An 18357-nucleotide genomic window follows, 5' to 3' on the forward strand; every position below is an offset into this window, starting at 1 on the left:
GTAGCAAAGAATAACCATAGCACCATGTATGTAAAATACAGAATTATCCCAAAAGAGGGAGATATAATTAAAGAGACAGCTCATACGGAGACAGCTCATGTAGGTAAATCGATGTCGTTGAACAGTATAAACAAATAATAACAGCCCACTGAATGCAGATACTGTAGTATTCCATGGCGGGAAAAATTAAGTATGAGCTAAGAAAATACTGAAATTATAGCACAACAACAAGTTAACAACATTACAAACTAATGTAAGATATTGTAGAGTCCCTTAAAGGGAAGAATATGAAGTTGTGCCGCATAAGGAACAGTATTAAATATGCAAGGTACTGGAGTATCCTCTTGGGAGAATACACTACCCCATATGCATGGGTAATATCAATAAATCCATATATAAATTTAACTATCATGGTAATATCAATAAATCCATATATAAATCCACATATAATGGGGGATACAACTCCAACTATAGAAGGGAACAGCCTAACAATTATAACAGTAGACATTCCAATTATAGGAGATGGTCCAACCATAATGATAATTACAGATTAGCATATGACATGGGAGGCAAGAATGGACAATCTGAATATGTGAATTTTAGAAATAATCATCAGACTACCACAAGTTCTTTTGAATCTGAAAATAGGTATACTGCATTAAGAGAAGATTATTCACATTCTAATAATAATGGAAGTAACAAATTATAGGAATACAGGGAATGAGAGAGTTAACTTTTACCCTGATTGGCACAAAATGGGGGCCAAACCTAAGGGGAACCATGAGCCCATCCCTGAGGTTCCTTTTTTAGAACAGCGCCAGAGGTTAGGGAGAGAGGGAAGGGACATTATAAACAGAGACAGAGACAATTTCAGAGAAAATTGGGACTCAAGAAGTGGGGAGAAGAGAGGTTTAGAACAAGAAGAGGAACCAGAGCTGGAACAAGTGTTCAAAAGACAAAACTTAAGGAGAGACAGATCGACTCATTGAAATGTAACATCATTAATCTTTCCGACATGAAACTAACTAATCATGAAGTGAGACTTTTGGGGAAAGGTTTAAATTATGCCCCTAAATCAAAACCTAACAAGTTAGAGATGTATATGGATGTTCAAAAGTTTGTAAGAAAATTAACCCTCAAACGATACAATATCAAACAACAATTACAAGGCACTGATACTAATAATCCATTCTTGGAATGGAAGGATTTAGAGACCACACAAATTCTCAGATCACTAGAGAGTGAATCTGGTTTAGACCAGAGTGAAGACAGTGTACAAAAAGATATCTATAATTACATATCTCTTCAAACGAATCTTCTTGATCTGTCAGTTCATGAAGATGAGCAGAGGATACAACACACAGGTTTTAAAGGTAAGTCTAATTTTTATCCTGTAGGTATGCAAGGAGACCTGATTCTAGTTTTTAATAGATAGTTAGTGAGGATCTTGAGAAACCGCTATTAAAATGCATGGTTAATAAATATAACGATAATTTAACTTATGATGAAAGAATAGCTCTTAAGACTTTAAAATCTAACCGTGAGATAGTTATTAGAGGTGCTGACAAGGGTGGAGGATTAGTAATCCAAAACAGACAGGATTACCTAAAAGAATCATATAATCTTTGAAAGATCAAGATACAGATCGCATTTTGACAACTAACCTCACTAGCACATTTAATAAAGAATTAAATTCATTTGTTTTCCATGTGAGAGATAATGGGGTATTAAATGAATATGAAGTTAAGTTTATTATACCTCTCAATACTGTTTTTATCACGGTTTTATCACCTACCAAAGGTGCATAAGAAGCCTATAGATCCCCCGGGTAGACCAATTGTATCGGGGATAGGTTCCATCTGCCAGGGTATATCTAAATATGTGGACCATTACCTTCAACCTCTAGTGAAAAATACTAAATCATACATTAAAGACACATCTGAAGTGATTCAGAAATTTGAAGGAATAGTGTAGAAAGGGGATTATTGGTGGTTAACTTTTTATGTATCATTTTTATACACAAATATCTCCCATGAAAAAGGAATGAAAGCTATTAAGAGATCATTTAATAATCTGAATTTACCTGAAATACAAATTAATTTTTTTTTAATTCAATTAGTTTCATTCTTACTCATAATTATTTTAAATTTGAGGGTAAATATTACCATCAAATTAAAGGGACGGCAATGGGGACAACTTTTGCCCCGTCGTACGCAAATCTTTATATGGATGATTTTGAGAACCATGTTTGGGATAATAATCCGTTTAAGTCACCTACTTAAATATTTCAGATATTTTGACAATATTATTATTTTATGGAAGGGTAATGAAATTTTGATTAATAATTTTTCTGAACATCTTAATGCTAATAAGTATAATTTAAGTTTCACAGAGAAACACTCTAAGGCTCAAATAGAATTTCTGGACTTGGTCCTGTTTAATAATTAAAATAATTCAGTGTGCGTCAAAAATTTCAGGAAACCCACTGATAAGAATAGTTTTGTAAATTCTAAAAGTGCACACTTGCCTAGGTGGAAAGATTACATATCGTTAGGGCAATATCTTAGGGTTAGACAAAATTGTACATCACTTTCAGATTTTGAGGCTGATATTTTAGAAAATAAATTTTTAGAGAAAGGATATGAGATGACACTCCTAAAACAAGCTAGAGATAAAGCTAGAACGAGAGAGGGGGATACACTTTTAAATAAAGCCCTTAAAGACAGTCATAATACACTGATTTCAATAAAGAGTGAAGAGAAATATAACATTAGATTTATTACGACTTATAATGAGGGAGCAGGGATGATTAACAAAATTCTTAACAAACATTGGGGAATTACTAAAGCTGATCCTTTATTAAAAGAAGTAGTAGGGGGAAAAACAGTGGTTACATAGAAAAGAAACATGAATTTGAAAAACCATCTAGCTCCCAGTAAGTTGAGATCAGTCACTAATACAAAAATTGATAGTACATCAAATGCAAATGGTTTGGGTAGTTGGTTATCTATACCTATGGATTAAAAATACTAATAGTTCACATCCTAGGGGTCTCAACATAGATCTTGATGTACAAGCTTTCTTATAAGTGATTTCACTCATAGTAGATTAAACAGCATGTATTTATCATTTACTTGTATCAAATAATATACAATTTGTGGTGGTTTTTATGATGGTTTTTGTAATCAGTACTATTTTTAAGATAGAACAAAGGTGTATCAGTTTGATCACATTATTTATTTATTTATTTAAACTCCTCTTAGGATCTATATATTAGACAATTTATTATTATAACATACATTGTAGCAGGGATTTGTAAGGTTTTTATTACAATTAATATAATATTTAGTCATTTTAATTTAAGAAATTGTTCATGATTATTTTAAGGAAAATATAATTGTTTTATGTATTCAGCAAGATATAATGGTAAATAATGGTTCAATATATTTTAAAGGGACACTAAACCCAATTTTTTTTTCATGATTCAGATAGAGCATGCAATTTTAAGCAACTTTCTAAAATACTCCTATTATAAATTTTTCTTTGTTCTCTGTCTTTATTTTAAAAGCAGAAATGTGATGCATAGATGCCGGCCCATTTTTGTTTGAGAACATGGGTTTTGCTTGCTTATTGGTGGGTAAATGTAAGTCTCCAATAAACAAGCGCTTTCCATGGTGCTGAACCTAAAATGGTCTGGCTGATAAGATTTACATTCCTGCTTTTAAAATAAAGATAGCAAGAGAACAAAGAAACATTGATAATAGGAGTAAATTAGAAAGTTGATTAAAATTTCATGCTCTATCCGAATCATGAAAGAAAAAAATTGGGTCCAGTGTCCCTTTAATATTGTTTATATTAGATGAATATTTTTATGCTCCAAGTACTACTAAGGATGGTTTAGTAAAATTAAGTGACTTTAACCAATAGGATCGTATATTAGGCTAAAAAATGCTTCTGCCTAACCAGTCCTAAATTATCCCTTGACAAAGTCCGGACGATACCGGATGAAACACGTAGGGTGTGTGTGTTCTTTTGGCCAAACAGTGAACCCATAGTGTGATCACAGAAGGAGAGTGGGTAGTTTGAACAGTCTGTAACTTCAGATCAAGACAGAAGCAGCGTGTTCGAGCCGACTACTCCAGATCACTACAGTGCTACGACTTTGAATTTTAACCTAAAGGATCTTTGGAAGTGCTTGCTTTATACATACTTCATTAAATTAAAATATTCATTATAATTCTTCACTTGAATCGCAGGTTGCACTGTTTTCTTTTTTTTCATTTTCTACCCCATATGCAATGGAAAAGTATAAGCCAATTATGCTAGTAAACTATTGCCCATCAAGAAACTTAGATCAGCAATATACCACTACTGAAGGTAGGATGTAATTAAAGTGAAGGTCCATTTTGATGAATTAGTGCCCAGTTTTTAATAAACCTATTAAAAACAAGGGCACTTTAATTCATCAAAATTGACATTTCACTGTTTTCTTCAAAAACTTACCTTTTAATCCTGGCAGCCGCTCCAGCACTTTCTCCGCCCGTCGCAAGCTGTCTTCATGGGTCCAAAATGATAAATCCGGCTTCCTCCAATCACAGCATTGCATCAGGCAAAGATTTCCCTGGAGGAAAGCTGTGATTGGAGGAAGCGCGATTTGTCATTTCTGACGTCTGCAGAGGCTTCCGACGGCTGGGGGAATCGCTGGAACGGCATTCAGGATTAAAAGTTAAATTTTTGAAAAAAACAGTGAAATGTCAATTTTGATGAATTAAAGTGCCTTGTTTTTAATAGGTTTATTAAAAGCCGGGCACTAATTGATCAAAATGGACCTTCACTTTAAGATGTGAGCAGGCAAATGAGAATATCAACAAGTCAAATAGACAGGCACTTTAACTTCCATATTTATAAATTTAATAAAAAAGTAATTTAATTTACGTGTCTATAGTGGAATCGCTACACAAGACTAAATAGTAAATATGACCCCCATAACTCCCGGAGTCTAGATTATATTCACCCCTTCCACAAAAGAAAGCTTAGAACCGGTAGATCAGTTAACAATTAATGGACGCAGACATCTGAGAGATGTAGGCAGATTAAATGTCGCGCTTACAAAGCGCACACACAGACACTGGACCGCTCTTACTGGAAGAACCCATGTGCTCTGAGACCGGAGAACCGGTACTGAAATAAGCGTGCCCTAACAAAAACATAGCCGCAAATAGAAATCTACCCTCCCCCACTGCAAGATGCCAGACAGACCATGAGCTAGAGTCTAAAGGCAAGATCCTACATCAGGACTTAGTAACAAACTGCTTTAGATCAGATAAGTTAACCTCTATGGATTAAAACAAATGCTGCACGCTAACAGTCCTGCGGTGGGAATTCCTCACCCCCGCAGAAAGCAAAGAAAATACAGTCAATATGACATCATACGTGGTGCACATTGACCGCTAAACATACACCACACTGGCTCACGAGAGCATATGCCATAATAGATATACAACTTGATTTGCTGCCCATAAATCTTATCAAACAGGGCAAAAGTACAGAAGCTCTCTACCATAAAGCTGAGTATACCTACACTCTAACAGAGTGCCCCAATAATGTGTAGGATGTATATCCCCTGGAGGATTGCGAACATTAACTCCTGCAAAGGCAATAGGGAATATGTCCCATAGAAAGACCTCAAATTCTAACATCAGCGTGACAACTAGTCCCTATAGTGAAGAAAGACAAAACACTTACTCTTGCTGTTCCAGGGAGGCATCCAGGACAGCTGCTATCAGTGTCTCATGGCAGGGTTCTGTAACACCAAGGAAAGGCCATGTAACTAACCCTGTACGCATAGAAGAGAGGATAGCAAGAGGAGGCATGGGAACTTCCCAAAACTCTACATACACCAAACATACACCAAAACTCTACATACACCAAACATACACCAATACTCTACATACACCAAACATACACCAAAACTCTACATAAACCAAACATACACCAAAACTCTACATACACCAATACTCTACATACACCAAACATACACCAAAACTCTACATACACCAAACATACACCAAAACTCTACATACACCAAACATACACCAAAACTCTACATACACCAAACATACACCAAAACTCTACATACACCAAAACTCTACATACACCAAACATACACCAAAACTCTACATACACCAAACATACACCAAAACTCTACATACACCAAAACTCTACATACACCAAACATACACCAAAACTCTACATACACCAAACATACACCAAAACTCTACATACACCAAACATACACCAAAACTCTACATACACCAAACATACACAAAAATTTTCAGCAGAGCACCTCTCTCTGCCGCTACCTCCATGAAATGAGACAAAGAACTACTGAGAGGGTAGGGGAAGTGAGAGGGATATTTAATGCTTTGTTTGAGATGTCTTTGCCTCCTCCTGGCGGCCAGGTGAAACTATTTCCCATAGGTTATGAATGGATTTCGTGGACTGTCACTACCATTAGAAATAAATACATTTATTTATATGTTGTAATTTAATGTGGATGACAGAAACCTTTGTTTTGCAGTGTCCCTAGACCCCAGAAAGATTCTATTATTATACGTTACCAATGTGTACGAAACAACTTGATAATAGGTTTCATACTTTTATAAAAACGTAGTACCTGAGCAAACCATATTGGAATCTCGGATTCTCTCATCTTCACCATAAAACGTAGGTTCACATTCTTCCCAACATGCAGTTCATTCATAGGCTCCATCTCAAGAAGTCCTGTATCATCAATAGTGTCTGCCGTATCCACAGTCTCAAAGTCCCAAACCTATAAATAACAGGAAGTCCAGAAGAATCTGATTATTCTAAAAATAAATCTTTATTAGGGTAAACCTTAATTAACCTTAACCCTCAATTATTGTGGGCTGTGTACCATTCACTGAGTTAAAAAATAACTTTCAATGACATTTCTTAGCTTGCTGCTCCTAAGCGGAAATGGCCAGTGACCCAAACAGTGGCGGTAGTCACATGACCCAGCTATTGACTGATGCTGATAATTGGCTCAAGATAAGCAGTTCTCTGCAGTTACTGAAAGGCATGTTTGCCCTTTGCAGGGGTTAAACTCATAGCATTGCAGATTCACTAGTGCTAAAATTGCATGCTTTAATGAATTAGAGTATGCAATGTGTCCACTATACTGGCCCTTTAATTAAACATATTATAGGAAATTAAATTGAGTTTTGACTGCTAGAGTGCATTGAAATATATTGCTCTGCAGCACTTGCAGATAGCTAAGGATTAACCCTAACCTTAATATTAAACATAGCCCCTTACGCGAAGCATATAAATAAAAGCAACACCACAGGATTTCATGTATTTATTTAGCATAGCTTACAATATATTATATAAACCATACGGATCATTATTACGGCTCCCTTTAGCCAGCTGTTCAATAACCCAGCAGCACAAATGACAGAAAAAGGCCATAACCATACCCTCTGCACCCCAAGTAATTACATTCACAAGGAAACGTTATCACAGGCAGCACTGGATTTTAAACTCAGGCAACGATGGTCGGATTCACTTAGTAATATGCAGCAAACAGGCCCATATTTACCCCTCTGATATCCTTAGGCACAAGTTAACTTAGACACCCCTGATGTTTCAGCTCAGTTATGCCCAATAATGTGCACTCACTGCTACCAGTGTACAAACTAAAGGGGCATGCAAGCTATATGTATGTGTATATATATGTGCAGAATAAAGGACAAACAAAATGGCGGTGATTTAGAGATTACATGGCAGGGTGCAGAGCATATATGATGATTGGTCCCTTTTAATACAGTGCAGTGATGCTAACAGGTGACGTGTGTGTGATTTACCTTTTGTATATGTGTTTATGTTTCTCTAAGCGATCTGAGCAGGAGCCTTATCCGTATAGTGAGCACGTGTGTTTGCTGGGTTATGGATTTAGCTAATTATTAGTGTAAACGTGCTTCTTAATATTTAGGTAGCATTTGTATCTGGTGATATTGCGTCATAATGTCATGCAATACGGCTGGAGCGATGGCCGTGTATTTTTCCCCTGCTCAACACCAATGATGAACTTGCAGACTTTTTGGGTAATCAATAAGGCAAAAGGTGTTGTCTGGGATTTATCAAGTTCTTTTAGCTTCTGAACTCAATAAAGGAACAAATGGTCCCGTAAATGTGTGTTAAAGGGACGGTAAAGTCAAATTTAAACTTTCATGATTCAGACAGAGCATGTGATGTTAAACAACTTTCCAGTTGACTTCTATTAGCAAATTTGCTCTGTTCTTTTGGTATCCTTTGTTGAACAGTAAAGTAAGGAAGGCTGATAGGAGCTTAGGATAGTGCCTATGTATTTAGCAGTCTGTAGCAGCAACATTTGTATTGATGTATAAATTGCTATAAACACTGTTGCAAACACAACTGCCAGATAGCACGCTCCTGAGCTCACCTGGGATTGCTGTTTAACAAAGGATACCAAGAGAACTAAGCAAAACTGATAACAGAAGTAAATTGGAAAATTGTTCAAAATGTCATGCTCTATCCAATCAATTCAAGTTACATTTTTACTTTAATGTCCCCTTAAAGGGACACTGAACCCAAATTTTTTCTTTCATGATTCAGATAGAGAATGCAATTTTAAGCCACTTTCTAATTTATTCCTATTATCAATTTTTCTTTGTTCTCTTGCTATCTTTATTTTAAAAAGACGACATCTAGGCTTTTTTTATTCAGAACTCTGGACAGCACTTTTTTATTGGTGGATGAGTTTATCCACCAATCAGCAAGAACAACCCAGGTTGATCACAAAAAATGGGCCGGCATCTAAACTTACTTTCTTGCATTTCAAATAAAGATACCAAGAGAATGAAGAAAATTTGATAATAGGAGTAAATTAGAAAGTTGCTTAAAATGTCATGCTCTATCTGAATCACGAAAGAAAAAATTTGGTTACAGTGTCCCTTTAAGCATCACACATTTTGTGATAAAAAAACAGGACTGGCACGTGTTAAGTATAAGGCCAGTCAATAAAAAATAAAGTGGCTGATTGTGGTTGTAACAAAATTTTAAAAAGGGATCATTATCAACCCCTAAATTTCTAAAAAAAAAAACATTTAAAATTGTCATTTTGTTATCTTTTGGCCTTTGTTATGGCTAATTAGGGACATATATAAAATTAGCTCCTGCACATATTAAGTAATCACTGTGTAGAATGTTGCAGGTCAGGGTTATAAATTTCAAGGAAAGTACTGCAGCCTCTCTAGGGCCAGTGAAAAAACTACAATTTTTAAATTTAAATTAGCAGGAAAAACAAAAAAATAATGAAAAAGAATTGCAAACTTATAAGGAATACAATTTTGAGTTAAGTTGTCCCTTTAAGAAGAGCATATGCAACCCCCAGTAAAGGCTCTTAATGACTGCTCTGCACAACTAAGGGCACAAAATACAGAATCCAGGACGATAGTAAGAAAACGGCAGATTTATCATTCAGGTGGGTTCCCATAGGCAACATCTAGTGCTGTACCATGAAATACAAATTCTCAGAACATACCCTGACAAAGCCGTCTGCTCCTATGGTGATCAGCTCTCCTTCATCCAGCACAAACTGGTTAATGGGTCCGCTGTGGCAGGATCGGCGCCCTCTTCGGCAGAGCTCCACCTTGATGAGTCCCCCTTCCCAAAGCAACATGTTACCCCATTCTGAGCCAGATATAACCTGATATGAGATAAAAGGTTTCACTGCGAAAATCAGTTTACATTATTTAGAAATGCAACGGACAACTTCCTGACACACAGAGGCGGCAGATGAAAATGTTAGATAGCATAACAGCTGGATATAAGTGTATGGCTATTAAACACATAATATATTTGCTAAAATGACAGAGGCCTAGGGCAACATTTAGGTGATGTTGCAGGGAACGCTTTCTTTACTGTTCCTCTCTCAAGGGGACTTTTTAAATAGTGGTAACCCCAAAGCACACATTTTTAGTTCTGCTTTTTTCCTGTGACACAAAAGCTATGGCATTACATATAGTGCAAAAAAGGGATATGGAACCTCGCTTGCAAAAAACATAATTTATGTAAGAACTTACCTGATAAATTCATTTCTTTCATATTAGCAAGAGTCCATGAGCTAGTGACGTATGGGATATACATTCCTACCAGGAGGGGCAAAGTTTCCCAAACCTCAAAATGCCTATAAATACACCCCTCACCACACCCACAATTCAGTTTAACGAATAGCCAAGAAGTGGGGTGATAAGAAAAAAGTGCGAAAGCATATAAAATAAGGAATTGGAATAATTGTGCTTTATACAAAAAAATCATAACCACCACAAAAAGGGTGGGCCTCATGGACTCTTGCTAATATGAAAGAAATGAATTTATCAGGTAAGTTCTTACATAAATTATGTTTTCTTTCATGTAATTAGCAAGAGTCCATGAGCTAGTGACGTATGGGATAATGACTACCCAAGATGTGGATCTTCCACGCAAGAGTCACTAGAGAGGGAGGGATAAAATAAAGACAGCCAATTCCGCTGAAAATAATCCACACCCAAACAAAATTTAAAACTTATAATGAAAAAAACTGAAAATATAAGCAGAAGAATCAAACTGAAACAGCTGCCTGAAGTACTTTTCTACCAAAAACTGCTTCAGAAGAAGAAAACACATCAAAATGGTAGAATTTAGTAAAAGTATGCAAAGAGGACCAAGTTGCTGCTTTGCAAATCTGAACAACCGAAGCTTCATTCCTAAACGCCCAGGAAGTAGAAACTGACCTAGTAGAATGAGCTGTAATCCTTTGAGGCGGAGGTTTTACCCGACTCGACATAAGCATGATGAATTAAAGATTTCAACCAAGATGCCAAAGAAATGGCAGAAGCCTTCTGACCTTTCCTAGAACCGGAAAAGATAACAAATAGACTAGAAGTCTTTCGGAAATTCTTAGTAGCTTCAACATAATATTTCAAAGCTCTAACTACATCCAAAGAAAGCAATGATTTCTCCTTAGAATTCGGACATAATGAAGGAACCACAATTTCTCTACTAATGTTGTTAGAATTAACAACCTTAGGTAAAAATTTAAAAGAAGTTCGCAACACCGCCTTATCCTGATGAAAAATCAGAAAAGGAGACTCACAAGAAAGAGCAGATAATTCAGAAACTCTTCTGGCAGAAGAGATGGCCAAAAGGAACAAAACTTTTCAAGAAAGTAATTTAATGTCCAAAGAATGCATAGGTTCAAACGGAGGAGCTTGAAGAGCCCCCAGAACCAAATTCAAACTCCAAGGAGGAGAAATTGACTTAATGACAGGTTTTATACGAACCAAAGCTTGTACAAAACAATGAATATCAGGAAGATTAACAATCTTTCTGTGAAAAAGAACAGAAAGAGCAGAGATTTGTCTTTTCAAGGAACTTGCAGACAAACCTTTATCCAAACCATCCTGAAGAAACTGTAAAATTCTCGGAATTCTAAAAGAATGCCAGGAAAAATGATGAGAAAGACACCAAGAAATATAAGTCTTCCAGACTCTATAATATATCTCCTTAGATACGGATTTACGAGCCTGTAACATAGTATTAATCACAGAGTCAGAGAAACCTCTTTGACTAAGAATCAAGCGTTCAATCTCCATACCTTTAAATTTAAGGATTTGAGATCCTGATGAAAAAAAGGACCTTGTGACAGAAGGTCTGGTTTTAACGGAAGAGTCCACGGTTGGCAAGAGGCCATCCGGACAGGATCCGCATACGAAAAACCTGTGAGGCCATGCTGGAGCCACCAGCAGAACAAATGAGCATTCCTTCAGAATCTTGGAGATTACTCTTGGAAGAAGAACTAGAGGCGGAAAGATATAGGCAGGATGATACTTCCAAGGAAGTGACAACGCATCCACTGCTCCCGCTTGAGGATCCCTGGATCTGGACAGATACCTGGGAAGTTTCTTTTTTAGATGAGAAGCCATCAGATCTATTTCTGAAAGACCCCATATTTGAACAATCTGAAGAAATACCTCTGTGAGAAGAGACCATTCGCCCGGATGTAACGTTTGGCGACTGAGATAATCCGCTTCCCAATTGTCTATACCTGGGATATGAACCGCAGAAACTAGACAGGAGCTGGATTCCGCCCATACCAGAATTCGAGATACTTCTTTCATAGCCAGAGGACTGTGAGTCCCTCCTTGATGATTGATGTATGCCACAGTTGTGACATTGTCTGTCTGAAAACAAATGAACGATTCTCTCTTTAGAAGAGGCCAAGACTGAAGAGCTCTGAAAATTGCACGGAGTTCCAAAATATTGATCGGTAATCTCACCTCCTGAGATTCCCAAACCCCTTGTGCTGTCAGAGACCCCCACACAGCTCCCCAACCTGTAGGACTTGCATCTGTTGAAATTACAGTCCAGGTCGGAAGAACAAAAGAAGCCCCCTGAACTAAACCATGGTGATCTGTCCACCACGTCAGAGAGTGTCGTACAATCGGTTTTAAAGATAATAATTGAGATATCTTTGTGTAATCCCTGCACCACAGGTTCAGCATACAGAGCTGAAGAGGCCGCATGTGAAAACGAGCAAAGGGGAACGCGTCCGATGCCGCAGTCATAAGACCTAGAATTTCCATGCATAAGGCTACCGAAGGGAAAGATTGTGACTGAAGGTTTCGACAAGCTGATATCAACTTTAGACGTCTCATGTCTATCAAAGATAGAGTCATGGACACTGAATCTATCTGAAAACCTAAAAAGGTTACCTAAGTCTGAGGAATCAATGAACTTTTTGGTAAATTGATCCTCCAACCATGATGTTGAAGAAACAACACAAGTCGATTCGAATGAGATTCTGCTAAATGTGAAGACTGAGCAAGTACCAAGATATCGTCCAAATAAGGAATACCACAATACCCTGTTCTCTGATTACAGACAGAAGGGCACAGAGAACCTTCGAAAAAATTCTTGGAGCTGTAGCTAGGCCAAACGGCAGAGCCACAAACTGGTAATGCTTGTCTAGGAAAGAGAATCTCAGAAACTGATAGTGATCTGGATGAATCGGGATATGCAGATATGCATCCTGTAAATCTATAGTAGACATATAATGCCCTTGTTGAACAAAAGGCAGGATATTCCTTACAGTTACCATTTTGAATGTTGGTATCCTTACATAACGATTCAATATTTTTAGATCCCGAACTGGTCTGAAGGAATTTTCCTTCTTTGGTACAATGAAGAGATTTGAATAAAACCCCAGTCCCTGTTCCAGAACTGAAACTGGCAAAATTACTCCAGTCAACTCTAGATCTGAAACACATTTCAGAAATGCTTGAGCCTTCGCTGGGTTTACTGGGACACGGGAAAGAAAAAATCTCTTTGCAGGAGGCCTTATCTTGAAGCCAATTCTGTACCCTTCTGAAACAATGTTCTGAATCCAAAGATTGTGAACGGAATTGATCCAAATTTCTTAGAAAAAACGTAATCTGCCCCCTACCAGCTGAGCTGGAATGAGGGCCGCACCTTCATGTGGACTTAGGAGCTGGCTTTGATTTTCTAAAAGGCTTGGATTTATTCCAGACTGGAGATGGTTTCCAAACTGATACCGCTCCTGAGGATGAAGGATCAGGTTTTTGTTCCTTGTTGTGACGAAAGGAACGAAAAACGATTATTACCCTGGAAAGAAAGGGAAAGCAGAGTAGACTTAGAAGACATATCAGCATTCCAAGTCTTAAGCCATAAAGCACTTCTAGCTAAAATAGCTAGAGACATATACCTGACATCAACTCTAATGATATCAAAGATGGCATTACAAATAAAAATATTAGCATGTTGAAGAATAAAAATACTATGAGAATTATGATCTGTTACTTGTTGCGCTAAAGATTCTAACCAAAAGATGAAGCTGCAGCAACATCCGCTAAAGATATAGCAGGTCTAAGAAGATTACCTGAACACAAGTAAACTTTTCTTAGAAAGGATTCAATTTTCCTATCTAAAGGATCCTTAAGGAAGTACCATCTGCCGTAGGAATAGTAGTACGCTTAACAAGAGTAGAGACAGCCCCATCAACTTTAGGGATTTTGTCCCAAAACTCTAATCTGTCGGATGGCACAGGATATAATTGCTTAAAACGTTTAGAAGGAGTAAATGAATTACCCAAATTATTCCATTCCCTGGAAATTACTTCAGAAATAGCACTAGGGACAGGAAAAACTTCTGGAATAACTACAGGAGATTTAAAACCTTATCTAAACGTTTAGATTTAGTATCAAGAGGACCAGAATCCTCAATTTCTAATGCAATTAGGACTTCTTAAAGTAAAGAACAAATAAATTTCATTTTAAATAAATATGAAGATTTATCAACATCAACCTCTGAGACAGAATCCTCTGAACCAGAAGAACCATTATCACAATCAGAATGATGATGTTCATTTAAAAATTCATCTGAAAAATGAGAAGTTTTAAAGTACTTTTTATGTTTACTAGAAGGAGGAATAACAGACATAACCTTCTTAATGGACAGGTTTTATACGAACCAAAGCTTGTACAAAACAATGAATATCAGGAAGAATAGCAATCTTTCTGTGAAAAAGAACAGAAAGAGCAGAGATTTGACCTTTCAAGGAACTTGCGGACAAACCCTTATCTAAACCATCCTGAAGAAACTGTAAAATTCTCGGTATTCTAAAAGAATGCCAAGAAAAATGATGAGAAAGACACCAAGAAATATAAGTCTTCCAGACTCTATAATATATCTCTCTAGATACAGATTTACGCGCCTGTAACATAGTATTAATCACAGAGTCAGAGAAACCTCTTTGACCAAGAATCAAGCGTTCAATCTCCATACCTTTAAATTTAAGGATTTCAGATCCTGATGGAAAAAAGGACCTTGCGACAGAAGGCCTGGTCTTAACGGAAGAGTCCACGGTTGGCAAGAGGCCATCCGGACCAGATCCGCATACCAAAACCTGTGAGGCCATGCCGGAGCTACCAGCAGAACAAACGAGCATTCCTTCAGAATCTTGGAGATTACTCTTGGAAGAAGAACTAGAGGCGGAAAGATATAGGCAGGATGATACTTCCAAGGAAGTGATAATGCATCCACTGCCTCCGCCTGAGGATCCCGGGATCTGGACAGATACCTGGGAAGTTTCTTGTTTAGATGAGACGCCATCAGATCTATTTCTGGAAGTTCCCACATTTGAACAATCTGAAGAAATACCTCTGGGTGAAGAGACCATTCGCCCGGATGCAACGTTTGGCGACTGAGATAATCCGCTTCCCAATTGTCTATACCTGGGATATGAACCGCAGAGATTAGACAGGAGCTGGATTCCGCCCAAACCAGAATTCGAGATACTTCTTTCATAGCCAGAGGACTGTGAGTCCCTCCTTGATGATTGATGTATGCCACAGTTGTGACATTGTCTGTCTGAAAACAAATGAACGAATCTCTCTTCAGAAGAGGCCAAGACTGAAGAGCTCTGAAAATTGCACGGAGTTCCAAAATATTGATCGGTAATCTCACCTCCTGAGATTCCCAAACTCCTTGTGCCGTCAGAGATCCCCACACAGCTCCCCAACCCGTGAGACTTGCATCTGTTGGAGTCCAGGTCGGAAGCACAAAAGAAGCCCCCTGAATTAAACGATGGTGATCTGTCCACCACGTTAGAGAGTGTCGTACAATCGGTTTTAAAGATATTATTTGAGATATCTTTGTGTAATCCTTGCACCATTGATTCAGCATACAGAGCTGTAGAGGTCGCATGTGAAAACGAGCAAAGGGGATCGCGTCCGATGCAGCAGTCATAAGACCTAGAATTTCCATGCATAAGGCTACCGAAGGGAATGATTGTGACTGAAGGTTTCGACAAGCTGAAATCAATTTTAGACGTCTCTTGTCTGTTAAAGACAGAGTCATGGACACTGAATCTATCTGGAAACCCAGAAAGGTCACCCTTGTCTGAGGAATCAATGAACTTTTTGGTAAATTGATCCTCCAACCATGATCTTGAAGAAACAACACAAGTCGATTCGTATGAGATTCTGCTAAATGTAAAGACTGAGCAAGTACCAAGATATCGTCCAAATAAGGAAATACCACAATACCCTGTTCTCTGATTACAGACAGAAGGGCACCGAAAACCTTTGTAAAAATTCTTGGAGCTGTAGCTAGGCCAAACGGCAGAGCCACAAACTGGTAATGCTTGTTCAGAAAAGAGAATCTCAGGAACTGATAATGATCTGGATGAATCGGAATATGCAGATATGCATCCTGTAAATCTATCGTGGACATATAATGCCCTTGCTGAACAAAAGGCAAGATAGTCCTTACAGTTACCATTTTGAACGTAGGTATCCTTACATAACAATTCAATATTTTTAGATCCAGAACTGGTCTGAAGGAATTCTCCTTCTTTGGTACAATGAAGAGATTTGAATAAAACCCCATCCCCTGTTCCGTAACTGGAACTGGCATAATTACTCCAGCCAACTCTAGATCTGAAACACAATTCAGAAATGCTTGAGCTTTCACTGGATTTACTGGGACACGGGAAAGAAAAAATCTCTTTGCAGGAGGTCTCATCTTGAAACCAATTCTGTACCCTTCTGAAACAATATTCTGAATCCAAAGATTGTGAACAGAATTGAACCAAATTTCTTTGAAAAAACGTAACCTGCCCCCTACCAGCTGAGCTGGAATGAGGGCCGCACCTTCATGTGGACTTAGAAGCAGGCTTTGCCTTTCTAGCAGGCTTGGATTTATTCCAGACTGGAGATGGTTTCCAAACTGAAACTGCTCCTGAGGATGAAGGATCAGGCTTTTGTTCTTTGTTGAAACTAAAGGAACGAAAACGATTATTAGCCCTGTTTTTACCCTTAGATTTTTTATCTTGTGGTAAAAAAGTTCCTTTCCCACCAGTAACAGTTGAGATAATAGAATCCAACTGAGAACCAAATAATTTGTTACCCTGGAAAGAAATGGAAAGTAGAGTTGATTTAGAAGCCATATCAGCATTCCAAGTCTTAAGCCATAAAGCTCTTCTAGCTAAAATAGCTAGAGACATAAACCTGACATCAACTCTAATAATATCAAAAATGGCATCACAGATAAAATTATTAGCATGCTGAAGAAGAATAATAATATTATGAGAATCATGATCTGTTACTTGTTGCGCTAAAGTTTCCAACCAAAAAGTTGAAGCTGCAGCAACATCAGCCAATGATATAGCAGGTCTAAGAAGATTACCTGAACACAGATAAGCTTTTCTTAGAAAGGATTCAATTTTCCTATCTAAAGGATCCTTAAAGGAAGTACCATCTGACGTAGGAATAGTAGTACGTTTAGCAAGGGTAGAAATAGCCCCATCAACTCTAGGGATTTTGTCCCAAAATTCTAATCTGTCAGACGGCACAGGATATAATCGCTTAAAACGTTTAGAAGGAGTAAATGAATTACCCAATTTATCCCATTCTTTGGAAATTACTTCAGAAATAGCATTAGGAACAGGAAAAACTTCTGGAATAACCACAGGAGATTTAAATACCTTATCTAAACGTTTAGAATTAGTATCAAGAGGACCAGAATCCTCTATTTCTAAAGCAATTAGTACTTCTTTAAGTAAAGAACGAATAAATTCCATTTTAAATAAATATGAAGATTTATCAGCATCAATCTCTGAGACAGAATCCTCTGAACCAGAAGAATCATCAGAATCAGAATGATGATGTTCATTTAAAAATTCATCTGTAGGGAGAGAAGTTTTAAAAGATTTTTTATGTTTACTAGAAGGAGAAATAACAGACATAGCCTTCTTGATGGATTCAGAAACAAAATCTCTTATGTTATCAGGAACATTCTGCACCTTAGATGTTGAAGGAACTGCAACAGGCAATGGTACTTTACTAAAGGAAATATTATCTGCATTAACAAGTTTGTCATGACAATTAATACAAACAACAGCCGGAGGAATAGCTACCAAAAGTTTACAGCAGATACACTTAGCTTTGGTAGGTCCAGCACTAGACAGCGATTTTCCTGAAGTATCTTCTGACTCAGATGCAACGTGAGACATCTTGCAATATGTAAGAGAAAAAACAACATATAAAGCAAAATTGATAAAATTCCTTAAATGACAGTTTCAGGAATGGGAAAAATGCCAAAGAACAAGCTTCTAGCAACCAGAAGCAATGAAAAATGAGACTTAAATAATGTGGAGACAAAAGCGACGCCCATATTTTTTTTTTTTTTTTTTAGCGCCAAATAAGACGCCCACATTATTTGGCGCCTAAATGCTTTTGGCGCCAAAAATGACGC

At 37.4% G+C, this 18357-nt stretch overlaps 1 protein-coding gene across 1 annotated transcript in view; it reads right to left on the bottom strand.

Moving 5' to 3' along the window:
- CFAP44 (cilia and flagella associated protein 44) overlaps nt 1–18357 on the bottom strand; it is a 296056-nt gene that overhangs the window by 214006 nt on the left and 63693 nt on the right. The window contains exons 9-10 of the mRNA XM_053705145.1: nt 9587–9751; nt 6677–6832 (exon numbers count right to left, since the gene is read on the bottom strand). Of these exons, the coding sequence (XP_053561120.1) occupies nt 6677–6832; nt 9587–9751 (321 nt within the window). The remainder of the gene's footprint in view (nt 1–6676; nt 6833–9586; nt 9752–18357) is intronic.

The sequence above is a fragment of the Bombina bombina genome, chromosome 3, assembly GCF_027579735.1.
Source record: "Bombina bombina isolate aBomBom1 chromosome 3, aBomBom1.pri, whole genome shotgun sequence".
In the NCBI taxonomy this organism is placed as follows: domain Eukaryota; kingdom Metazoa; phylum Chordata; class Amphibia; order Anura; family Bombinatoridae; genus Bombina; species Bombina bombina.